Here is a 24,269-nt window from a genome sequence, read left to right on the forward strand (position 1 = left end):
CATTACAATATCTAGCCTGGTCTGTATACTGAATGCAATTCTTTTTGAGTAAAAAGTAGATCATACCCTTGACTTAATTTGAATTATTTTCTATAGGAAGTGTCCTTGTCACATACCATGAATATATCTATTGTTGGTAAAGTGTAAACTTGTGCAGTCTGTGATAACCAAATGTTCCATATCAATGAGCCCAATGAAGTTATATACCTATATTACTTTAAAGGTGTTATTTTGACACAGTTCTTTTGTTCTTATGTTACTAAAGATACTGTAAGAATTTAAGTTCATAGATACTTGATGAGATAAATGATATAGAGATTATAAAGAACTCTATCTCTTGTTATTGTTTTGTAAGAGGATTATAGTGAATATAATGTCAACATTTTATATAAATATATGGCTTATATAAGTTGTCAGTGTTATTCCTGGATAGGTTAATTTTTTATCTCAAGAGTGCATGCTTATATATATATATATATATATATATATATACGTATATTTAATTTAAAAAACAAGCTAAAAATAAAATTCATACAGCTATATTATTTTCAGCCTCTTTCTCAAAATTATCTATTTTGTTTTTTAAAAATTTTAGAATGAATGTTACTGAAATGTTTATAAAAAAATGAATTTTATTGTTCATGCATAGTTCACTATTGTACACTACACAGCAAACTAAAGATTTGGCAACTTAAACCCCACCAAAATCCAGGGTGACTGTACAATTTATTAGGTGCTGAGGGAGCTATTTAGTGATTTTATCTGTACCTTAATGTTTTCTTTTTATGATTTTGAAAGAACAATTTTGCTTGATATGTAAATTTGTGACACTGACCTCTGTTGTTTTTAATTCTTTATCTTGTCTAAAGCAGATTGGAGTATAGAATATGTGTCTAGTCACTTATATCTTGTCTAAAGCCTCAAGTTGGAGTATAGAATCTATGTCTAGTCACTTATATGTTGTTTAAAGCCTCAGATTGGAGTATAGAATCTGTGTCTAGTCACTTATATGTTGAGTAGATCTTTTTAAAGATTAGTTTAGCCTTTTAAATGGTTCCCCCAGTATTATTTTTGCTTTTGAATTGGGAGTGTTAAGTATTATTTACGGACAGCATTAAAAAGAGGCATTGAAAACTTATATAATTTTGATTAATTAAAATCTAGGTCACAGCATTCTTGGGTGTATAGGGTAGGCATGTATGGCATGTAATCAAATCTTTTAAAGGTCAATATTTGACTATTAAAAAATGTCTTCAGCTTGTATAAGGTTGCTCATCTTCCAGTGAATGGGATGTCAACATGCAATCTTGTATAGATTCTGACAGTAAAACGATACATTGTTCTCGCCTAGTAGTATCGCTTGCAGACGCCATTCATAATAACTACTGTGGGTTTAAACTATTCTTTAAAACACTAATCATCCATTTAAAGTAACAAGAAATGGTAATTTAATTAGGTAACCAGTAAGCTTTATGGTAGCATTCCATATTTTTTTTAATAACTGCTCAATAATTTGTGCTAAAAAATCAATTATAAGATTAGAAAGACATTCAGGGTATAAACCTGGTTTTCTGTTTGCATGTTTGTTGCTGCCTCGTTAATAATCAACCCAAAATTAATATTTTATTCATATTCTAAAAAAAGAGATCTTTTACAGCAACCATTATATAAATTATATAAGTGGTTCTGAAGTTTAACCTAGGACTAAAGCAGGTCCTTATAACTATTTTATATACTGTGGATTCATTATTATTCGTGGGATACCAGTTTTCATCGATTTTGTTGGTATACCGGTAGGTGAACCTCGAATTCAAATGTTCAACGAAGTGCAGCTATTCTTTAGGCTTGTATGCTGTCTTTGGCAAAACCACAAAATCAAATATTCACAAAAATATGAATTTTCCTCAATCCACGAAAAATTAGTACCAACGAAAAATAAATAAATCCACAGTACTTTCAAGTATGATAAAGCTTGAAATTTAACATATTGAAATTGTAGAAGTCTTTACACAAAAAACACCCATTAAAGGTAATGAAGATTGTGTATGAAATTTTTCTAAAGATAACTGTAGAGTGGGGCGCACATATTCGCCGGGGACACAATTTCACCATTTTATGATTTTGAGGTGTAGAAACTTCAAAGGATTGCTGAAATGGAAGAAATATGCCGGTAAATTATATTTTTATAACAAATATGAATTTTTTTTAAACTTAGAAAAAAATTCGGCACTTACCGCAAAGGACCGAAAAACGGACAACGATTTTCTGCCAATTTCCTGAATGAAAAAAAAAGATTTCAAAGAAGTATTTCTTAGTAATTCATTGACTGATTGCCCTAAATTTCAGTTCTTTACTCCTTTGAAATGTCTGCTATTCATCTATAATGAAATTGATTTGATAAATATTGTTTAAAGCTGCAGATATTTGGTTTTAAATAGATGTGTAAAAAGGGCGAATATGTGTCCCCCTATGACAAAACATCAGGAAATTTCAAATAGCCTTTAATCTAACTTTTCAGATGAATTTTTTCAGAAAAACACGTTTTCAAGCTAAGAATATTTTGCTTTTGATGTTATCTTCATATAGAAATATCAGCATACTTCAAAAACTTAAAGGTCTGAACATAAACTGCAAAAAACATGGAAAATTATGGCGAAAATGAGCACCCCACTCTACCCTTGTTACTACTAGTGTGAACTTTGTCATTTGTTGTCCTTAATACAAAAACTAATCTGAAGCCACTTGGCCAAAAGGAATGAACCTGGATGTGAATAATGCCTCAGGTGTTTAGTTTCAAATAGTATTTGGTGATTTAACCAACCTACATGACCAAGTATGGTACTAAGAATAAAAATCATTTTTAAACACCAGAGTATGCAACCACGGAAGATCAAAGTTGGGAAATTTGTCCTTTGGTAGTCAAGTTTAAGATTTATGTTTGGTTGAACCTAATTGTTATATGATGGCCACAGGTACTATAAATGCTAAATTTCTAACCAAAATTACATATCAAAAAGGCTGGCTGATTTATTGAAATATATTTGTGAATTTGAATTATTTACACAGGAACTTTGCTTTACATAAAGTTTTTTTCCATACTAAAATTTTTTTAATTTTATATTCATTACCAGGAGTGAAAAAATCCTACCTTTTAAAATGTTAGGATACTGATGCTCATTACCAGTGTTGAATGACAATTCTTTCTTTTATCTTATGCTTAACTTCAAATTTCCATTAAGGGATTCCTTGATAAATTTCCTTTAAAGTACATCATAAACTAAAATGATCATGAAATATGATTGATTTTTAATCATCCTTGACTGTTTAATAAGTTAAGAGTTTTACAGACAAATTGACATACTTGTATTGGTTTCTAGAAAAAATACCAGAAATTCATCACATCAATGTCCATAACCTAATAAAAATTGGGGCAATTTATTATCTTATGTATTTAAAAGCATTTCAAATAAATGTTATTTTATGACACCAATTTCTTTTTTCGTGTCTTGAAAATGAACAAAATATAAAGTAACTTGTAATATATTCAGAAAGTCAAGGTCAGAGTACATTTATCCCATTAGCATGTTAAGTGTTATAAAATCGGTCAAGTGAAACTTTTGATATGATTTGAATACATTTTCAGTATTTGTTATTTTCTTTGGTGATGTAATGTATAATTTATAAGGTGTCAAGAAGTTACAATGAATGTCTAAACTTGTGTAGTCTCATAGTGAAAATTTGTCATAATCTGTAATGCTATGTGTTATTAACACATCATCAAAGGTTAAATATTTGTTTTTAAAGTCACAAAATCTTGTAAAAGATTCTGTATTTTTTTGTATTTTGATTGAGAAGACAGAATGACGTGTTTTGATTGAGAAGAACAAGTTAACTAAGAGATCTATAGTTCATTGATCAACTTTAATTATTTAAGTACAAGTAATCTTGTTTTGGTAAGTTATGATCCAGAGAACTTTCCTGATAAATATGCATTTCTCCTAACTGATTTCTCCTTTTCAATTGTATATTAAATTTAATCTTATTTGCATGTTTAAAAATATTTCCATGTAAGGCTATGTAACTTGTAATGGAACATATTTTATCTAACAGGTATATTTGGTGGGGAAAATCATAATGCTTTTTATCTGTAAATATATTATTTTTAGAATATGTTAACTTGTTTCAAGCACTTGAAAAATTTGAACCCCTCATTTTTCAATAAAAAAAAATGGTTTGGCATGACATTGGGCTCTTATTGTGTTGCATAAGGATTACTGTTTTATCTTACACCATCACCCTGGGAACAGTATATCTAACAATATATATGTTCCTGCATCACCTTATGCATTATCCATGTCAAATTTTGTTAATCATCTGCAACATCTTGAAAATAGTTTTGCAGAATTCAACCAAACTTGCACAAATTCTTGTACAGGAAATGAAGTATCATACCTGCTTTCTTTATTTTTGTTCAGATTGGTTTTTGGGATTTTACATAACAAAACAGGTGACACAAACCTTTCCTTGGAAGACTCACACATTTTAGAATAAGATTTTTATGTTTTATTTAAGAATTTTTGTTGTGAAATAGTGTGGACTGTAAGTTGTGTAGTGATTTTTGTAAGATTTAATGGACTTTACAAGCAGTGCAGACTTTTGATATTTATCATTCAATGGACCATATATGACTATTATGAAAAATTAAAAACCAATGAGAAAAAACTAATTATAAAGGTGTGACATTATTGAAATTCAATTCAGCATTCATTTTTGATGTTTTTATATATCAGTATAACCAGAAAAAGAGTAAAAAGTTTTATGGATAATTAGCTCTTGGAATCTAACGTTCCTTCAAAGGTTACAAGGGATTGACTGAGTGTGGCACTCTGTTCTGGTTATACATTTATATGAAATTTCAAATTTTATTGTTGATATCAGTCATTTGAATTCCCTTCTGATAAAATGAGGATATGATTTTAACTAAATATCATGTCAGCTTGAAATTAAAAGCATATTTATTTTAATTCATATTTATAACTAATATAGATGTTGGCATATGAGCTCTTGAGATTTATGAAATACTATTGTTGATATTTCTGTCTACAATCTCAAATAATGAAACCTTAGAAATATTAATTTTCATGTGTTTAAATTTGTTGGTCTTGTTTTAAATTTGATTTCATGGGGATTTACTTTCGTAGATTCAAGTTTGTGAAAGTAATATTCTTTGCAGGTTAAAATTTCAGTGAGGTCATGGATAATATCTTTTCATGAAAATACTAAATAAAAACCGCAACAAAATTTTCCACTTTTACAGAACATCAATTTAATCTTTTGGTGAGGGCTAAAGCTTTAGACATTTTTATAATTTGAAAAATCATTTCATTTTACAATAGCTAACATTTAGTTTTTTCTTGGTTTGGTCAGTTAGTGGGTTTATAGAATCATTGTAAGGTGCACTTGTCTGTCTGACAGGTTCATCTGATCTTGACCTTATTTTCTTGGTTGAATGATTGAAGTTTGCTTTCCTGTTACCGTCAATTTCCATGTTTACTTGGGTAGAATATCAAATACATGTGGTTTATTTGGGTAGAATATCAAATACATGTGGTTTATTTGGGTAGAATATCAAATACATGTGGTTTATTTAATCACTGCAAGATGTACATATCTGTCCAACAGTGGTTACCTTTTAATTGATTAAATGCAATTTAAATGACTAAAATGTGTTCATAGTATCACATATTGAACATATTTGAAATACTATAGTGCATAATTGCAGATATATAATCTTTTTTCCAGTCTCCAAAGCTATCTTCTGGTGAGGGACCATCACATAAACCCTGGTCATCACTACCAACATCAGACATTCCGCCAGGCTTACAGAGAAATGGGTCAGTTGGATCTTTTGATGATACTTTCTTTGGAGTGGTAAGTTTATAACAAACTATAGATACCAGTAATAATGTAAACTGTCTTTTTTCTGTCAGCTGTATTCTAATAGCATATTGCCTGTTAAGGCTTGACACGTACACCATTGTTTGTAACAGATGCTAGAAATATGTGGAGCAACAGAAAAACCATAGAACAAGAGTATTAATACAAGTATATAAAACTAAATGCTACATAAAAGTTCCTTTTCCTTGACAAAAATCTCTTACATGACTTGAATCTTAAAACTTTTATATGAGTTTTGTATTGAAAATTTTTCATTCTTTAAAAAAACATGCACTTAACATATTTCATTCACAAATCTTATGAGAAAGACACCTGGCAACATTTTATTTGTCAGATTACTTGGCTTTTACAACTCATAAAAATTTATCATTACTATATTAAGGCTATTTTGTATAATCATGTCCCACAAGTGACAGAAAGACAAATATCTGTAACAGGTTGTGATGTAAAACGCAAATATTTGTCTCATAACATCATTGTTTTCTGTATTCAGAGGAACCCCTGACAGATGAGTTACATATAATAAAAGGTTTTATTCTATTGGAATCTTTTTGTGAAATGGCATTTTTGTTACTTGTATTAAATATATAATGTCACAAGGAATACAGATACAATGTTTTGGCTGAAGAAGTCTTCACTTACCAAATTTTTCATCAGTGCCTAAAACAAAGTTGAGGAATACTTTTGGGACATTGCGTAGCTTCTAGATTCATGCAATTTGATTAAAGATCAACTTTTCTGTTAACAAAATAGATTTTTGACTGGTACAAATTGACAGCTTTTTTAACTGTTGAAACATTCTGATCTCAATCTTTCTAAAAACAAGCAACATAGAAGTCCTTGTTGGATGTTATGTTGGCTCCTTCTCATGGAGTGTAAATTTTAAGTTGGTTTGATATGTGTGTATTTGGAGCTGTTACAGTTATAAAAAAGTGCAAACGTCCTGCGCCTGTTTGCAGTGATGTTTCAGATTTTAATGAATGTTTACTGCAGGGATATTGATATCATAATTCGGCTAATACTGATTAGATTATCACACTAATATAAAAGTATAATTCCACCTGCAGCAACTATATAAAAAGTGGTATTTGACTCCTAGCTTATTATGGTAATATCATTTTTGTAAAGCTATTATTTTAAGGAATCATCTTTTAAACCTTTCTTATTGGCTAATGTGTCTGTTATTTTTAGATAATAATATCATTTTGCTAATTTTTAGTTTGAATCAACTACTCTGATATACACCCACCACTATTAGAGTGTAGGAGGATATGATTTCATATCTTATGTATTTGCATTCAGTATTTTCTACCATTCTTTTATACAGTATTTTGACATTATGGTTGTATTTTTATGTTACTAGTATTTGTTTTTGTAATGTAAGTGCTTTTCTGGTTAAGATTTAGATTATGTTCTTTTATATTGCACTGATTTAGATTTAATTGAGGGGGTTGATATGTCAAAAAACTATTTCAACACAAGTGTACAAGTGCTTGTCCTAAGGAACCTAGTCAGTGGTGGTTTTTGTTATATCCTATTTTTTGTCATTGAGGGGAAAATGATGTTGATCAGAGATCTTTGATTGTCTGTGTTAATTTTATTCACAACTTTTTAGAATAAGGGCAATTTAGAGTTTGACATATTAAATAGACATCTGTATATTTGTAAAGACCATCATTGTACTCTAGATTGGTTTGCTGTCTCATTGGTGTATACCTCATCTCTCATTTTATTCATAACTTATAAAAATCTCAATATGGAACTATACCATTAAATCTTCTGGCAACCCAGAATCATTTAATGTACTGTAGCAAATATATATATTGATAATTTATCCATTGATTTGAAATCTGATGATTGATAAGGTCACGGTTTGATATTTGTTTCATCCTTTGTGATGGTTGTAATAATCGTATTACATAGGCTTTACCTCTGGAATGTATTAGATGACCACTCAAATCAATAAGGTTGATTGTTTTGTACCTAGCACCATCTTATAAGATCTTTGGGCATTATCTGTTTTTGTGTTAAGAGGAATTCCTCATATAGGTCAAACTAGTCAAAGAATTCAATATTATTTTGGAAATCCTTGAAATGTTGCCTTTAACTATTCCAGTAACTTCAAAAGGTATATATTCCTGATTTCAAGGCAGACAGTTGTATTGATGGATGAAACATGATGCCTGGTATAATTCACATGTTGTCTAAAGTAGCTTGCCACAGATTACCAGGTACATCCTGGTAGATAAAGTACATCTTATCATTTTTGGCAGTAGAGAATTTGAAACCCTTCTGTAGTGATATCTGAGTAGATGTCAGGAATTAGGGAACAACTTTTTAACTCTTAGGACGTGGGGTTATAGTTTATATTTTCAAAAAAATATTCTACACGTATTTCCTAACTTTGAAGAAAAAAATATTTTGTGCTTCACACAACTAAAAAAAAAATTTATAGCTTATGCTGTACGAAAAAAAAAATCGATTATCCAAAACTCAAGAGTTATATGGTCATTGGTTTCCTTACAATATATCTTTCATCAAGTCAAGAACCAAATTCAAATACAAAATTATATATAATTGGTTTTTTTTCAGAGTATTCAGAAGATTCATGTCTAAATAAAAACTTGTGTATGAAATTGATTTTAAAAAAATCATAAACTTTTGAATGTCATAAACCTCATATATTGATTATAATGGATCAAGAAAATAGCATATATAAAGAGTCTGTTAAAGGAGTGGTTCTAATTCCATCTTTGTTGTCTCGTTCATGTGTAATCCATAAATGGCAAGTAAATTAACTTTCCGATAACATCTTCAAATTTTCCCTTGCAGGCAGACATAAAATGGTAGATTTTACATGCATGATCAACAATTGTAATATTGAACCCATGTAACCCATCAATTTGTTTTTACAAATTTTCTACCTAAACACTTAATGTGCTGAAATTTCTACAAACCTGTATTGTCATTAAATTATTTGATAGTTTAAAGGATTGGTAATAAACAGTCTTCATTCAATGAACTTTTGGACAATGTTGAACCTGTTATTACTTCTAATTGATGGTTTGCGATTAAGTATGTCTGATCGATTTTGTATATTGTGTTTTAATGGTCCGTCAAAAAATATAATTTTGGTCCTGTCACATTAATAGTTTGATTATAATAATTGGTATCAGTATTTATAGTTATTCAAAATATTAAGTATAAAAACTTTCAAGGTCAGATTAATTTTTTATTACATTTATATTGAATAAAATTGAGAATGGAAATGGGGAATGTGTCAAAGAGACAACAACCCGACCATAGAGCAGACAACAAATAAGTTACAACAAATAAGATCAAATAAGTTTGATCATATAATTAGGAGCAATTGTCTAGCTGTTCACAACAACGTGATTATGTTTCTGTGGATAGTAAGTATAATCTGATGTCTAGCTGTTCACAACAACATGATCATGTTTCTGTGGATAGTAGATATAATCTGATGTCTAGCTGTTCACAACAACATGATCATGTTTCTGTGGATAGTAAGTATTATATGAATTGTCTAGCTGTTCACAACTACATGATCATGTTTCTGTGGATAGTAAGTATTATATGAATTGTCTAGCTGTTCACAACAACGTGATCATGTTTCTGTGGATAGTAAGTATTATATGAATTGTCTAGCTGTTCACAACAACGTGATCATGTTTCTGTGGATAGTAAGTATTATATGAATTGTCTAGCTGTTCACAACAACGTGATCATGTTTCTGTGGATAGTAAGTATTACAAAAAAATGTATATGAATTGTCTAGCTGTTCACAACAACGTGATCATGTTTCTGTGGATAGTAAGTATTATATGAATTGTCTAGCTGTTCACAACAACGTGATCATGTTTCTGTGGATAGTAAGTATTATATGAATTGTCTAGCTGTTCACAACAACATGATCATGTTTCTGTGGATAGTAAGTATTATATGAATTGTCTAGCTGTCCACAACAACGTGATCATGTTTCTGTGGATAGTAGGTATAATCTGATTGTCTAGCTGTTCACAACAATTTGAAAATGTTTCTGTTGATAGTAGATATAATCTGATGTCTAGCTGTTCACAACAACATGATCATGTTTCTGTGGATAGTAGATATAATCTGATGTCTAGCTGTTCACAACAACAGGATCATGTTTCTGTGGATAGTAAGTATAATATGATTGTCTAGCTGTTCACAACTACATGATCATGTTTCTGTGGATAGTAGATATAATCTGATGTCTAGCTGTTCACAACAACATGATCAATGTTTCTGTGGATAGTAGATATACTGTAAAAGCAGAAATTTTCGTGGAGGATTTAATTTCGTTTATTTTGTGGAAAGAATATATGCACGAACTTAAAATCCCCACGAAAATTTAACATACATATAATATCACTTCCATTTAATGGAAACCACGAAAATTAAATCCCCATGAAATTTTATATAGAGACAAAACCACGAAATTTTAACCCCATGAAAATTAATGTTTCTACAGTAATCTGATGTCTAGCTGTTCACAACAACGTGATCATGTTTCTGTGGATAGTAAGTATAATATGATTGTCTGAAGAAAATGTGCTACACCAGAGAAGAGTTTATATAAAAATAAAGAGATGTGGTACGATTGCCAATGAAATAACTATCCACCAGAGTCCAAATGATCTGGGTGTAAGCAACTATAGGTCACCATACAATCTTCAACAATGTGCAAAACCCATACCTTATAGTCACCTATAAAAGGCCTTGACATGATAAAATGTGATACAACTCAATGTATGTTACCTTTTTGCTTTATAGAATCATATTTGAAACAAAATCCATGTCTTTTGGGTTTCTCTCTCATTCATATATACTGGTACCTCAAATGTCACCTTTTATACATGCTAGTATATATGTAAGACTCAGATCGACGTCCGGTCTCTAATCGACGTCCGTTCCTCAAATTGAAGTCCAAATCTGACGTACGTCACAATAAAATAGCATTCCAAATAGACGGCCAATTTTATGCCCCTCTAAGATAGCTTCTTTAATCAACGTCCATTTTATTGACTTGTCGCAGTGAAATCACAACTTTGTTAAAGGGCGGGTTGAACCTAAAACTCAAAAGGTTGTTGAAAAATATAAGTCCAAATCATAATACTTTTCAACAATTGGCTGTACATTTTTATTCGTTCTATTGTTTGAGTCTGTATACAGCCCTCTGGATGTCTTTCGATTATCTTTATCTTTGGGTGTTGTCTCATTGTCATACAATATATACCCACATATCATTTATTTATATGAAAGGAAAGGAAAACAACAACATAGGTTGAGAATATGAACGTCTTTTACCAAAATATTAATGTATGTACCGGTATATGTAATAGTAATATGATGTCAGTTATTGTATTATTGTCATTTTCTTATGTTTGTCCTTTTATTTTGATAACAATATAAGAAAACAGTTATCGTTTTTGTAAGAAAACAAAACGATACCGATAATATAAACAAAGATCAATTTAAAAATAAATGATTGAATGAAATTGGACATCGCGATGAGAAGAGACTCATCGAACGAACATCATTTTGTGATTCATGACGTCACATTGGATGTCGATTAGAGGATTAGAATTTTGTTCACTGATTTGAGAACGTGCCGTAAGATTTGGACGTCGATTTGAGAAACGGATGTTGATTAGAGACCGGACGTCGATCTGTGTCTAACATATATATGAAAGCATTACAATTCCAGGAAAGGATGAGACATCTGTCATATGGGGAAAAAGTAGACAAGTTTCAAATTCAGTTAAATTTATTTTTTAAAGGCAGTTAAAAAAACTACATTATAACATCATACATTGTTGAAATACATTTGTTATAGTATATTTAACACTTGATGCATAAACTTGAAATAACATAACAGATAAGTGTTGAAAACAGTATAAAGTCAAGCGTTTTAAAACATATCTTTTACATGTAGGAGGCAGAAAAATAAGTCAAAGCCTTAAGTATATGTATATATTTAATTCATACCTTATCCTACATAAATAGTTATGGTGCTGTAGGATTACTGGGATTACTTTCAATAATTTGGCCTATATTTGTATAGGGTTCAACAACATTCATGTATGGTTACAAAGATTACACATGCCCAAAAAAAAATCTGATTATAGGTCATTTTTGTTGCACATTTCTTACACTTCCTGAATATGGGAGTTATGTACTTTCAATTTTGTCCAGTCTTGTTTGGAATGCAGCAATGTGGTGCTGTTTTCTTTACTTTTGTAGAAAGAGTTTATCAGAGATTTTGTTTTTGTTTTTCTAAAGTGTAAAAAATTCTACAGAAGTCCTGAACAGCATTGTCTTCTTAAAGATGTTCTTAAGAGATTAGTTAGAAGACTGTGTACTAAATCTGTGTTACTGAAATTTACTGGTTCAGCTTTGGGCTTCATGATCTGATTTAGTAGTATACACATCACTTGTCTTTAATGAAATATGACAAAATAAAGGATTATGACAAAGCCTCTAGTCATTGTTTTCTTCTCCAATAATTTTGAACATAAAAAAAAAAACTATCTCCTAAAAAGGCACTTAATTACAAAAATAGAAAACCTCAGTATTTAACAAGTCTTGAAATTAGATAAATAAATGAGGGAGTTTAAAATCTTCGCTGGAAGCACATACCATACAGAACTTAAACCTCTTTTAAATAATTAGATATTAGCCAGTGTACTGGTACTATCCATTTTCACAACAGATGTATAGCCCAAAGCCCCAAAGCATTGGTCAGAATTTAACAAGTTCAAATGATTTAAATCTCTGCTTGAAATTTAAAACGTATCCTTACAAAGGTTTGATAGTTAAAATGAAAATAAAATATGTTGTATTGGAAAAAGGATTTAAGCCTATTTGCCTATCTTCTACCCAATTTTGTTATGGATTTCATAAAAATATAATAGGAATTAACAAAACTATTGGACACAACAATAAACTGCACCAGCCACCCATCAACAAATTAATTATCTAAAAAAAAAAAAAAAAGAGCACACAAACAAATACAAATAGTTCTTGAACAACTATCTTTTAAGAGTTGCTAACATCATATGGGTATTTTTTGCATCATCAATGATTTTTTTTACAGGCATTGCATAGTGGAAACAACCTAAATAAATAATTTGGAATCAGAAGGCCTTTAGATGCTTAACACACAAAAATCAGTGTATGCACACATCAAAAGATAAAATGTTCATTGAGCTTCAAAAAAGAGTATAAGATAAATTCTGCAAAACACAGTTGATTTCTTTACTACATTAATGTCATGGTAAAACATGACGATGAAGATAGAATTAATGGACATTCCCAAATTCGGTGTTAGTTTGATACATGGCCGCTTCATTTTGGATAACTTATAAATCTTAAACAGAGTTTCAGTTGATTTTGTATTTATTTTGGATCATATTGTAATAATTCAACATCATGCTGGATTCAAGTATTTTAATCAAAACCTTTTTTATGACATATTAACTGTAAAGTTGGTGGCAAACAGTAGAGAATGCAAAAAAAAAAGGTGTCTTTTTAAAAAGGAACAACTTATAATCTAAGTAGTCAGACTTTGTACAGGCACAAAAAAACAGTGAGATTAAATTTAGTTTGCAGGTTCATTTGCCTTTCTAGACCAATATTATACAGGTACGAAAACCAGGCTGAACAATAAAACTATCTAGATTTTGTGACTGGTTTGTCTGGAAAGTATACATCAAATCATATTTTGTCTCATGTCAAATAAGTAACGAAACATTCCCTGTAACATATATAGAGAAATATATCACAAGGAGCATGGCAACCAATCAAAATAGATTACAGTCATTTGAGTGCTTGAAAGTTAGGAATTAACACATAGAATCATATCAAAGATCAGTGGAAAGGAGTAGGCCCGGTAAGGGCTCCATTTGATTTTTATTGGGGGCTAGGATGAAAAATTTTGTCCTGCATTTTTAGTTGTAATCTCTGTCCTGCCTTTTTATTTTCATTCTATTTGGTGCTTCCTTTTTTTATTAGTTTATGCTGACTTTTTTAACATAAATTGTCATCCTGCCTTTTTTTACTGTCAAGTTCCTCATCCTGCCTTTTTTTTTAACTCAAAACTCCTGTCCTGTCTTTTTTTTCAAATTTCATCCTAGCCCCCCCCCCTAAAAATCAAATGGTAGCTCCCTAAGACTTCTTTTTGGCACCAAAATATAGCATTTTTACAAATTTGTTAAAATGTAAATTTTAAGCTATTAATTGGAAAGAAGAATACTTCTGTTTCATAATTATTGGCTGATTTTGACAATACAATGCACATTCATCAGGTAATAGCAACATAAATTCATGCAATATTACTGAAATCTTCACAATTTTAGCATTTGTGCTAATTTTAAGGCGGTTTTTGTCTTGGAAATGGAAGTGGCCGCATTTGTGCTCAGTCTTAATATTTAAATATATGTTGTATTTGATGATAATACATAACATATATAAAGGTTGAGACTGAACACGAATGCGGCCACTTACATTTTAGACAAAAACCATCTGAAAAGTGACGTTTTATGGCATATTTGATAGATTTTTCATATTTAAGCCTCCATTTGAGTGTCTTTAATTACCAAATCAGTCCAAATCTATTACATACACTAATTGAATCGACTGAAGTAGACACTTAAGTGTTAAAAAAATGTCAAAAATCTTTCATTAGATGTACTTCGAATATTAGGCCAAAACTAGCCCTTACTGGACCTTCTCCTTTACGAATTATAATTAATAATACACTAACTTTCTCATTGTCACATATAATTTGTTTTCAAATTTTAACTAACGCTAGCATTTTCATTCTAATTTCTTTGGGCTGTATCTGGGAAAAGTCATGATTCAAGACATAAATAACTTGCATAAAGCAAGCATGCACAGATCTGTAGGAAAATATGTGTATATTTACAGCAGACAAAGCAACTTTCTTTGTAGAGAGGGTATACAGACATAAAAGGTCTCATTTCAGGTAGATCTTACAGTGATTATGTAAATATTTTTCTCAAAGGAAGGGTGGATATATGAATCAGTTTGAATTGATGCCTTTTGTATCCGGATGAGCATTTTTAAATTATGTTAGTGATAATTGAAAAAAGTGCAAAAAAGAAGGGTCAGTCACATTCATTGCAAGTGATTTAATTCCTATACAGTTGGTTATATAATTTATTCAATTTAGAATAAATAACTTGTAGTGGATTGCTATATAAGTTTTTCATGTTTTAGATTGATTCATTATGTAATTTTCAAATGAAAATTAAATAGATCAGGATAAATAAGGTTTCTAAGTTAATATTTATCATTTAGCTGTTTACACCTTCATCCTACAGTATGTGTCATTATACAAACTTTCATACAAACAAACATAATTCAGATTTAATTTATGAGGTCATCATAGAAATGTATATTTTTTATAGACTTAAAAGGTAAATACATGACCATTTATACAAAACAGCTATTTGCCATAAATAAACTTTTTGACAAATATTTATTGAATCATAATCTTAGATCCTTTTGAATAGTATTTGTGTATATGATACTAAAAAGGTTCAATTTACAGAGTAGATACTGAATGTAACGTAGAAAAATCCTTAGTTCTTTATAGATACCTATTACCACAATTAATAAATTAAACATGAACAAATTATATCAATTTTGGTTATTTCCCTTGTAAAATCACTGTAGTCATAATGATCATAGTTAAAATGTTTTCTTTGAAAAAGTTGTAATTATTTAATTTTAATACCAATTATCCCAGACATCATTGTTTTTTTTTAATATGACTGATCTTTAGGTGATACAAAGAAATTTGTTTGTCAATTTTGATGATTTTTTCCCCTCAACTATCAAATAAAATTGTCTACCTGTGTTAAAATTCAGAACTGCATGACTGGGCATTTATAGTTTCCATAAACAGTTGTGAAGAGAGCTCACAGAAAGTTGTAACAAACAAGTTTGAATTGGGCACAGTTTTTGGGGTAAAGAATGAATTTCATGCAATCAAAACTCTATTTTCACTGACTTGATAGCTATATTTGCCAAGTCTCATGACTAGCTACCTTTGAGAGCACAGCGAGGAGAGCATTCTTAAGATCATGTCCATGTACATGCCAGCTATTTATAAATGATATATGCTCAGATTTTTTAACCATATTTATAAGTATACCCATACTTGTGAAGAATAGTATTTTATTGAAAATTACATAAGTTGTGCATGGTGTATGAATCTAATTGCTATAAAAAAAGGGGGGTTAAACTACATTTATATACAGAGGAAGATAACTCTGATTCAAAATATTGCCTGAACTTAATTCAATGCAATGTTTAATTTTAAGTTCATTTTGCAAAATGAAAGTAATCTTTACCATTCAGTGCTCACAAGCACTTTAGTTCTTGTAACACAATAGAGAATTACCTAAGTACATGTTATTTGCAAAAAGGAACAAAGGTGTTCGAAAAACTTCCCTATACACCAATCATGAGTTTACCTGCAGTTGATGAAAGTAAGCTTTTTCCCATTTTTTTTTAGTGTAACAACAGAAAATGTTTGGTGTAATTAACTGACCAAAAGGAATTGTTTCTTAAACATCATAAGGTCAACTGGCACAAAAATGAGGTCAAAAGTAGTATATTTGGCCTTGTGTATTTAAATACTAGAGATTCTGACTTTGATGCATAGCATAGCAGTGAATTTAAATAAAATCTTAGCATTACCAAGAACAGCGTAGCTTTTTATTACTGCGATTTCCAGTGCAATTTTTACTTTATAAACCATCTTTTAAATGAAATATGACATTATGAATAATGTCCCTTTTATCGAAATATTAAATTAAATACCCACTTCAAACAGTAGGCCAGTTTTTAAAGAGGATTATTCACACACAGGAATTCCAACTACCTACTAAAAAGACAAGAAATTATTGATAACATATCATTTATAAATGAAGACCTCTTCAATGTTATCGGTCTTGAAAGGTCCTTCAGAATTTAAATAGGGTAAACATTAATAATAAAGTAGGAAATCCTTCAAAATTAACGAACGATTTGATTTCATACATATTTGATAAATGTAGAACCTAGGTGACAACTGTCAATATCTCCTTCTGTATGTCACAAATGAATATACTTTGTATGTAAAATGAGTATTTGGTGTTTTATAGGTTTAGGAATAAATACTGACTTTTGATAGTAATATGAGATTTATACTCATAGAGTTGTAAAAGGCAAACTATATGTACAGATTTCCTCGACAGAAAAACATGTTCTTTTACAATCAAAATATTTTATTCACAGAAGAATTGCAGGTTCAAAGAAAAGAGACAGATTGTATGTGTATCAGAAATCAGCTCGCTGTTGTTTCATTAGAAAATTGCTGTTTTAAGAAAATTCTGTCAGCAAACCCACATTATTGTGAAGAATCTGTCTTGTTTGTTTGTAGAAAAGAGATGGCTGTTAATAAATGTTCTATTTTTTTTTAGAAGAATCGTAGTAGTTTGTTATAGTTTCAGGATGTAGAACTAACTAACAAATTTGGAAATTTAAGATGGAGAAAAAGTTTTCATAAGCCTAGATTAAAGTATATAGACCTCTATATGATCCATTAGTTCTGTATTCAATTTAGGAGCCACATGTGAACAAACTTAGGCAGAAAACCTAGGTTTTCATCAGAATTCTAAATTTGAGAGTTGCTTGTCATGCTGTTATTGTTTCTATTTTAAGGACCCAGAGGTTAGCAGTGTTTGGCTGCAGAGTCAGGATTTCATTGGTCTTGGATTTAATATAGCTGGCAGCATGAGGGATGGTATATTTGTCAGTCAGGTTCACAACAGGGGACCAGCTGTAGAGTCAGGACAATTTAAAGTTGGTATGTCGCTTAATTTTACATGAGAATATCTATCAGAATAGATATGGAACATACAAATTAAATATAATGTTTTGGTTTTTTTTTCCAATGCTATCTACAAAGTGCAAAAACAAAAACAAAAGAAATAAAAAGTTAGGTGGATGTTATAAAAAAAACATTGAAATAAGCACATGTAGTTCCACATTACTTTTTTATTTTTATTTTCTTTACTAGTATCCAAACGTACCATACTGCATGACTGATATTTGTGTCATGAATATGTTTATGTTGAGGTAACATAATTTAGGAGATTGTTCATTAAATAAGTTGATAAAACAAAACTGTAACAGAAAACAAGATACATTGATTGATGGCTGTTAAACATCCAGCAGCAAATTAAAAGCATTTTCAAAACTAGAACATGTTAAAGTAAAATGAAAATGAACCCTGCTTTGTGCTAGAGCAACATGCTGATCTGGATTCTTAACATGCTACTTCACAAGATAACAGTCTGCAGGAAGACATGTTACCTTACCCAGACACATTTTTCTAACTCCCAGCTGACCAGTCTTTGCTCTTACTTCTTTATGCTGCATGCTTAGCTAAGAAGCAGCTAATACCAATAAAAAAGTCTTTGTTTGGACCCAGTTGGTGATCCAACCCATCACCTCGCACACTTGAGACATGCACACTTCCACAAGACTACCTAGACGATACAAGATACATTGACATAGTTGTCTAAACTAACAGCAAAACAAAAAAAGTAAAGGAAATAATATGTAAATAGAGAAATAATTCAGCATATATAGATCTAGTTATTCAGGTAATATTGCATTCAATGAGTCATGTCCTATATGTGTAAAATTTCTTATTTGGTATAAATTTTAATTTTCAGGTGACCGCATTTTGAGTGTAACCATTTCATTTGAGAACATGGTGTATGAAGATGCACTTACTATTCTTAGTTATGCTTCACCATATCCTGTAAGAGTCACATTGCAAAAAGAGAAACTTGTACGTAAAGATCGTCGTGTCAGTGAGTCCCCTTCTACTCTTAGTCATCCTTTGTATAGAAGTCAGTCAATGGATACATTAAAGAAAATGAGGAAAGATTCTACATTGATGCCACAAAGGAGCTTCAGTGAAATGAGGCCAGAAAAAAAGAAGGAAAATCATCAGAGGTCATCAGCTGTAGCGTCTTTTTCTGCTAAAGGGGAGGCTTTCCCTACAATTCAAGAAAATGGAAGTAAGAATGATTTAAAGTTAACAAATGGTAGTGATGTCTTCAAAGAAACAGTAGTGACTGTAGAAAGAGAACCAACTAATGTGAATATCCCATCAGTCACTGTAAATATGGTGGACGGAAATGAAAAACATGACACATCAAATGCAACAGCTTTTGCTGCAAATTTGTTTGATAAACTGAATGAACAAGATAAGCTAGATATGTTGAGACTAAGTTATGAAGATCCAAATGATGACTCAAACAATAGTAAAGTTGTTGTTTCATCTGCTGAAACTTCATTCACTGAAACTCCCAAGTCAGTGGGTTCTTTAGACTTAGATGCAGTTGTTGTGGAATCAAAATCTGCTCCAATCAAACCAGAAAGGAGGAAAAAGAGCAGGTCTAGTGGAAGCAGTGTAACGTCAAGTGACATTTCTATCAGTCCAAGAGTTAGTTCATTACAGTCACCAGACAGTGAAGTAGTACAGGAAGTGTTCACGGACACAGACATACCGTTATCAGAATCACAACCAAAGTCCTCTGTATTTATAGATGAAGTATCTGAGGAAATTATCACACCTGCAATTAAAGATAGGAATTTTTCAGTCATGAGTGACAAAATTGAATTCAGTGATGTGGATATTACTGAAAAAAATGATACCTCAAGATCATCACCGGATATTGGCAGCCTAACACTTGTGGATTACAGCTTGTCAGACATGGAAAGTACTCTGAGACCGACAACTCCTGATAATAGACCTATTGTTGATGAGGAACTTATTACTCCAGAGCAATCAAAGAAAGATTCTTCTGGTCAGTCATTGTCAAATATGATAGCATTTAAAGGAACCCCTACTGAAAATGGTGAAAATTCAAGTATAGGATCAGATGTATGTAATGATACAGTAATTAAAGCATCCAATAGCAGTTCATCATTGTCTAGCTCAGGTGATGAAAAAAATGAATCAAAATTACAAAATACCTCAGAAGTTGACTTTAATGTGACAGCATCAAACCCAAGCTTGTTTTCTACACCATACCCAAGCAGGAATATGAAAGAAAAAATAAGTGGTATGTCTTATGATATATCTATGAATGAATTAAATGATATAGAAACTCAAATGAGCCAAAAATCAAAACAAGGAAAGGATTTACAAAAAAGAGGCATAGCTTTTGAAGTGAGGGATGATTTTACGACTGGATCAGTGAGAACGGTTGCCGTTGATTCAAAATCACCATCTGTTTTGAGGACAATGTCTTGTTTTGATAAAATTGGAAATTTAGAACAGTTTGAAAATACAATGCAAATGACAAGAACAGGTTCTTTCACAGAAAATGTGAAGAAAGATACCACTGACAATTTGTTAGAGTGGTCAGGAAAAAGGTTAGTTAGGTCAGGTTCATTTTCTGATATTCCACAGGATGATTCGGTTAAAGATTGGCGAGATCATAATGTAATTGATGATAGCGATACCATTAACTCCCGTACGAATGAAGATATTATTTCATCAAATGATAGTATCAATGAGGATGAAAATGAACAAAAAGGACTGAAAAAATCAAATTTCTTTCGAGCAAGAGAAAATTTAGCAAACTTGTCGGACAATTCTGAATCACTGCAGTCATTACAGTCTTTGACAGAATCGTCAAGTCGTAGTTCAACACCACCACCTCCATATACTGCCAATGGGAAGGACAATGGTCTCGGTTCTTCTCCAGATTCCATCAAACTGCCCAATAATTTATCAACAACCGATGTAATTTTCAATACTGATAGTGACAATAATATTATTCCAGCTGTAAAAATTGAAAATAAAGAAAACATTCGTGTGTCAGTTTCCACTTCGGGACATGATGATGACACAGACTGTTAACTTTACCAATTACCTCATGAACTGTTCATTTGGGTTAAAATATTTGGGCATAAATGTTAAAACCTATAATCATAGTAGAAAACTTTATGTTTGGAAAAGTCTTACGGTGCTGTTCAAAATATGCATATTGTTGTATTGAAATACTAACAATTTATAAATCTGTTTCAGACATTTTCTTGTTGGATGTTTTAAAACTTTATAAATACCCACCAATATATTTCTCCTACTTATAGTACTCTAAATTGTGCAAATGAAAATCTACTTGCATCATACAAAGAGTTCCATTCTGTGGCTATTATATGTCGGTTTTGGTAATATCTGTATGTGTAACTATGTGTTGCTCATGGACTTCTACCTCATTTCAACATCCATTTATAATTGTATTGGTGATTATATTTTCTGCAGCCAAATAAAGGATGGCATAGAATAAATTACAGCTGAAACAAAAGGATGAACTTTTTTAAGATCAGAACAAAGCATTGTATAATATTCTATGAACTGGTGTGAAATGTTAATTAAAGAAACAATTGTTTCTTTTACATTTGCATTACAAAGGGTATTGAAGATAAACAACACTTCTATAGTGACTTTATCATACTAATGCTGGCAAAATTTACATTTTTATTTAGCTAATTAAAGTATTAAAGAATGTTTGCAGAAAAGTTAAACACCATCCAGTATGAATTGTTTCAGGGTGATATTCTAAGTGATTATGACAGTAAACATTTTGAAATTGTTCATACTCAAATTGTATCATATATATATTGTATATTTAATTATCCAATGTATAATTTTTTTTATAGTATTAATGGTACCATTTCTCCCAGAAATAGGATCCTGTTTTAAAATCTATGCAAAAGTCAAAAAATCATAATATATAAGCTTTTAGGTGAGACCCCAGGTTTTTACTTTAATTGATGAGTCACATATACATTTTATTTGTTAAAGTTATATGCCAGTATAATAAACAAAATTTAAGTACTTTTTCATTGCATTTTGTTTTTAGTTTTTGCTTAAATTTTATAAACATTAGCATTGCTTTTCGATATTCTTTGCATGTTTCAGTGAAACTGAAAGGCCTTGTAATTTGTAAGTTAAAAAGACTCTACTAAGACATTTTTCACTAATGCAAAAGGACAAATTACATACCTGAACCTTTTTATTATTTAAACAATTTTTTCCTCAGTAGAGGAGGATCACTGGATAATTTCCCTTTAACTACAAATGGGATTTTATAAAAATTAGAATTTGAAAATTGACATCATATGCATGTTTAATCAATGTTAAAAATATTAATATATATGGTGCTTAATTTGTTATATATAAATTCACAGGGTAGTTTGTTCTTCTGAGAAAGACATTTATTCTCTGTTTTATATTTGATTAAAGCTATCATGGTTGACATCCCTGTTTGCTACAGCTAGTATACAAAAACATTTTTGTTATGCCAAATCATTTCAGCAGTGCTATTTTATATTGTCTTGTTTAAGTATTTATATTCTGTTCATGTTTTTGTAATTATGAATTGTAGATAGCTGTTTAAATTGTAGATTAATTATTAATTTGTATATTAGTGTAAATCTTATAATCTTATAATATTAAGTGCAATACTATAGTCAATATATATACATATTTTGCATTTTAACATCAGGTTGTTTTAGTTGTTTATCATGCATATATACACATTTAATGAAATGGATAAAATAATTTGAAATATTCAACCAATATTGAGCAACAAATGTTGAATATTAAGAATACACAGATTTTTAAGAAATGGAAAACAAATATGGAGGTATTTTTTTAAAATCTTTTGTCACATTCCATAATATTTAATACTTATTTTTTTATGCTTAGACAATTTTTTTTTTAAATTTCAATCATTTGTTCTAAAGTTTTATTTAAAATATTGATTTAATTCTGTTTTTAAACCTCATTTAATTCCAGTTGTCATTATTGCTCATTTTTTTATATTTATTTTACACATTTGTTTTAAAAAATTTAGACCAAACATTAGATATTAGTATTCCATGACTATTAAATAGCAATATGAGGGTTATTGTAAGTCGTATAATTTCAACTTGTAAAAACAATATTTTTTAATTGGGTTTTAGGTTGTATTTGTGAAAAGAATGACTCATTGTTTTGTTGTTTTGAGTTAACTTTTTGAGATCTAGTGTTTTGAAACAGGGTTATTCTGCAGTTTTTAATTGAAATAATTTTTTTTATCTTTTTCAAGGAATATTATTTTTTTAATTTGCTATTCCAGAAAAAAAGAATGTGTAATTTTATTGGACTATAGCCAGTAATGTCCACTTTGTTCAATAAATGTCAGTATATGATGTTATGAAATTTTAGATTCTCGTTATTTTTCCCCAGCAAAAATACTCACTTGGATATAGACAAACAATTCAGAATTATTAGTACAGTCAAAATATAATTTAAACTATGATATATGTATTAGTATTTGAACAGTTTATTTGTGGGGTTCTGTAACTTTTCAGGAAAAAAAACAAATAATTTGCATAGTTACTGATCTTATATGTATTTTCTGGTACATGAGGGACTTAAAATTTTTCATTATGATTTAGATACAGATTGTTTAATAATTCAAAAGCCAATCATTTGATAGTTCATGGATTCTATTTTTGTTAATATTAAGTAATTTAATAGTTCCAGAAGTAATTTTGAGTTTGCTCCTAAAAAGTTTGAATGATTATATTTGGTGAATGTAATTGTTATGATTTTTTTTTTTTTTTTGCTATCTTATAAATATAATACAGATATCATACACGAACCTTATGACATAATTTTGTCCGTTGACACAGTTTTTTTCTTTCTTAATATGTTAAAGCCTTTTTGTAGATGCTGTTTAAGGATTTTTTTAGGGGTAATGAGAATCTAAACAAAAAGATTTTTTAATAAACAACGAAAAAACCCATTTTATTAACTGTATAGCAATGACAATGTAGATAAATATGTTATATTTACAATATTTGTGTATCATGACAAATAAAACATACTCAGGTTTATTGTCTTCTGTCATTTTTAGTTCACCTGACCCAAAGGGTCAAGTGAGCTTTTTTCATCACTTGGCGTCCGTCGTCGTCCATTAAGGTAACTTTTACAAAAATCTTCTCCTCTGAAACCACTGGGCCAAATTAAACCAAACATGGCCTAAATCATCCTTAGGGTATCTAGTTTAAAAAATATATCCGATGACCCCGACCACCAATCAAGATGGCCGACATGGCTAAAAATAGAACTATGGGGTAAAATGCAGTTTTTGGCTTATATCTCTGAAACTAAAGCA

General features: G+C 30.2%; 1 protein-coding gene across 1 annotated transcript in view; it reads left to right on the forward strand.

Moving 5' to 3' along the window:
• Positions 1-23,986, forward strand: part of LOC127698452 (uncharacterized) — a 49,958-nt gene extending 25,972 nt beyond the window's left edge. Inside the window, exons 4-6 of the mRNA XM_052201904.1 lie at positions 5,803-5,931; positions 17,737-17,881; positions 18,756-23,986. Of these exons, the coding sequence (XP_052057864.1) occupies positions 5,803-5,931; positions 17,737-17,881; positions 18,756-20,959 (2,478 nt within the window). The 3' untranslated portion in view covers positions 20,960-23,986. The remainder of the gene's footprint in view (positions 1-5,802; positions 5,932-17,736; positions 17,882-18,755) is intronic.
• The last annotated feature ends 283 nt before the right edge of the window (positions 23,987-24,269 follow it).

Source organism: Mytilus californianus, unplaced genomic scaffold (genome assembly GCF_021869535.1).
Source record: "Mytilus californianus isolate M0D057914Y unplaced genomic scaffold, xbMytCali1.0.p SCAF_4, whole genome shotgun sequence".
NCBI lineage: Eukaryota > Metazoa > Mollusca > Bivalvia > Mytilida > Mytilidae > Mytilus > Mytilus californianus.